Source organism: Manis pentadactyla, chromosome 9 (genome assembly GCF_030020395.1).
Source record: "Manis pentadactyla isolate mManPen7 chromosome 9, mManPen7.hap1, whole genome shotgun sequence".
NCBI classification, from domain to species: domain Eukaryota; kingdom Metazoa; phylum Chordata; class Mammalia; order Pholidota; family Manidae; genus Manis; species Manis pentadactyla.
In genome coordinates, this window is record NC_080027.1 from 47,197,804 (window position 1) to 47,201,334 (window position 3,531).

General features: G+C 52.2%; 1 protein-coding gene across 1 annotated transcript; it reads left to right on the top strand.

Moving 5' to 3' along the window:
• Positions 1 to 3,113, top strand: LOC118914514 (RNA-binding motif protein, X chromosome-like). The gene has a single exon (XM_036889525.2). It carries the CDS (start codon positions 323 to 325, stop codon positions 1,439 to 1,441), a length of 1,119 nt encoding a protein of 372 aa, XP_036745420.2. The 5' UTR covers positions 1 to 322; the 3' UTR covers positions 1,442 to 3,113.
• Positions 3,114 to 3,531: the final 418 nt, after the last annotated feature.

A 3,531-nucleotide genomic window follows, 5' to 3' on the forward strand; every position in this document is an offset into this window, starting at 1 on the left:
TAAAGGCCTTGAGCCAGGTACAGGTTAACAAGAAGTTTAAAGACTATGACGCCACGACACTGTCGCCCTTCCCCTACGGCGGGGCTGCCCTCCCGGGACGGCCAGCCGGTCCCACCCACTAAGCGCCGGACGGGCTGCGGAACCAGACACCGGAGGCGCAGAGCCCAGCGTTCCGCCTGCGCGGCGGGGGCGGCGACCGCACTTCCGGGACTCGGCGACGCGCCGCCCGACCGGTAGGAGCCGCCCTCGATCGTCGAGCTCGAAGGCCACGCCAGTCGCAGCCGCTTCGCGTCCGCCGCCACCGACCCCTCGACCGGCCGACATGGTTGAAGCTGACCGTCCCGGGAAGCTGTTTATTGGCGGGCTCAACCCCGACACCGATGAGAAAGCCCTCGACGCCGCATTTGGCAAGTATGGCCCCCTCAGCGAGGTGCTCTTGATGAAAGACCGCGAAACCAGCGAGTCCAGGGGCTTCGCGTTCATCACCTTTGAGAGCCCCGCCGACGCCAAGGCCGCCGCCAGAGACATGAACCGCAAGTCCCTGGATGGTAAGGTCATCAGGGTGGCCCAGGCCACCAGGCCGGCGTTTGAGAGCGGCCGCCGGGGCGCGCCGCCGCCGCCACCCAGCAGCCGCGGTCGCCCGAGGGGCCTTCGCGGGGCCCGCGGGGGCGGTGGCCTGCGGCGCACCTCCTCCCGGGGCGGGCCGGCCGACCACGGTGGCTACGCGGGGGATTTCGATCCGCGGCTCCTCAGGGCCCCGATGCCCTTGAAGCGCGGGCCGCCGCGCAGGGCCGAGCCGCCGCCCAAGAGGGCCGCGCCGTCAGGGCCCGCTCGCAGCGGCGACGGGGGAATGCGCTGGCGGGTCTCGGCCGCGCGGGGCCTAGACGGCCACGCGGGCCCGCTGCGCCGCGAAGCCTACCTGGGCTCCCGGGAGGGCTACGCGCCCAGAGACGGCTACTCGAGCCGAGAGTACCCGAGCGCCCGCGAGTCCCGCGACTTCGCGCCCTCCCCCAGGGAGTACACCTGTCGCGACTACGGCCACTCCAGCGCCCGCGACGACTGGCCGTCGAGAGGCTTCGGCGAGCGAGACGGCTACGGCCGCGATCGTGACTACGCGGATCATCCGGGCGGAAGCTCCTACCGAGGCCCCTTGGAGAGTTACGGGGACTCGCGCATCGCCGCGCCCGCGCGGGGCCCCCCGCCATCTTTCGGCGGAGGCGGGCGCTACGACGAGTACCGGGCCTCCTCGCCCGACGCCTACGGCGGCGGCCGCAGCGACCGCTACTCGAGGGGCCGCGACCGCGTGGGCAGGACCGGCCGCGGGCTCTCGCCGACGGTGGAGAGGCTGTGTCCGCCGCCGCGCGATGCGTACAGCCGTTCGGGACGCCGGGCGCCCCGCGATAGCCGCCCGGAGAGCGGGGCTGGTCGGAGCAGATACTAAGTACGAACAGACTTGGGACCAAAATCCGTGTCAAAGAAGCTGTTGAAAAGAAGAACCTGTTCTAGGGTAGGTAGCTACCCAAGGACTAGTACAAGAAAGAGTTGTTTTTGTCTCATAAGAATTTCCTGTTAGCTTGCTCTCTGCAACTTTTGTGCTTTTGGAAGAAAGAAGTTAAAACTCGTTTTATTTCCTTTTATAATTGTTAACGTTTCTTTAAACAAACTCATGTTAAAAGTGTAAGACTTGAACCTGCGTACTAGTCTTCTTATACTTCCAAGTAGAAATGCTCCTAAAAGCTTCCTTCTTTCTGAGTTTTCCTGATAAATGAGGCAAACAGTCATACGATCTTTCACAAACATCTGCCCACCTAAAATGGAAAAATGGATCATTCTGTCCATTCAAACCGACTAGATTTTTGGGGGAAGAATGGGAGGAATTGGAGTATGTTACTCTTAGGATTTCACCGTGTCTCTCAAACTGAATGTCTGTGTTCCCAATATTAAAAAACGAATGACCAGCACCAACAGAGAGCACTTAAATCAGATGCTTATGTAAAGAAGTATTTACTTCATAAATCTCAAAAAGCAAATGGATAACTCTGGCCACACTTCATTATTATAATTTTTTGCCTTTACTTTCGAGAATCTGCAGAATCTCCTGTCTCCTTGCTCCCCAAAATAACACATGTATAGAACAAGGATCGAATACTAAATTAAAGATTTGGCCAGCCAACCACAAAGCTTCAAAGTCCCCAAAAGACATCAATTAATAACATTTATTTTCACCACCAAAAATTATTAAGAAACAAGTAGGAAATATACCAGTGGTGGATTTGGGGATAATAACGGCTTCCATTTCTAAGTTCAAGCTACTTGCTGCTGGGTCCTTTGGAGATAAGTGGGTTAGCACCCCTAAAGGTGGAGAAATTAAATGTGAGCAGCATCAAAGCTCTGAAGCCCAGAGATGCCCTGAGAGAGCTTTGTATTTCAGCACCTGAGAATCCCAACCTGGTATGAGGGACCTGGGTCCTTCTGTTTACAAGGGCAAGGGGATGGGTTGAATGTTCCCTATTCGCAAGGTGCGGAGAAGGGCTTGAGCGGGCATAAGTCAGAGAGGCTTCCTGCAGAATGCCTCAGGAGAGAGAATAGTTTCCTTTTTTCACCCCAAGCTCAGGGTAAGAAACCCTTTTTCCTTTTAGCACCTTGGAATTCTCTATTTATCTGAGAGAAAGGTAATTGTACAGTCAAGGGACTCTAGCAACCAGAGAAAGAAGATGACGTTAAACTGTTAGGACCCATATTCAGTGTAATAACTGCTGGAGGAAACAGATGACACCTGAACAACAACAAAATACAGAGATCTGAATGTAACATACATATACTACTCTAAAAACATGGTTTTTCAACAAAATGATAACGTAGATGAATTACAGGAGAGGCTGCATTAGTGGCCCAGAGGATCAAATGCAAGAAATAAATTAATTCCTGGGCTATGTTTTTTTTTTTTTAAGCTGCCAAAAATGTGTAATACCTTTGTGGCAAAACTATTGATCTTTCTTAAAGAAGACTAAATAAATGGAGGTTCATTTGATGGTTAATACTTTTTATCATATCCTCAACCTCACCAAACTAATGTGGAAAATCAATACAACTTCAAATGCAGTTACATGATTCCCCCCGCCACCCCTCCACAGCTCCGCTACCGTTTCCCAATAATATCATTTGTTTGTGTTGATCAACGATGGAATACTGAATTAAAGATTTGGCCAACCAACCACAGATGGAAAAAAAATTAATAGGTTCATTTCACTACCAACAATTATCAAGGAGGTAAAAAGAAAAAAAGGCACTACTGGGAGATTTAACAACTCTTAAAATAAATGGAGGAATAACGAGCCAAAAGAACGAAAGCAATGTTGAAAAACTAATTAGAGTCACCCTACCAGGTTTCAAGACTCAATTACAAAGTTGTAGTAATTTAAGCTGTGAGATTTCAACAGACAAGGATAGAGCAACAGACCAAAATAGCAAGCCTTGAAACAAGGCCCAGTTGTATATAAAAACATGATATATGACAGAGATAGCTTTAAA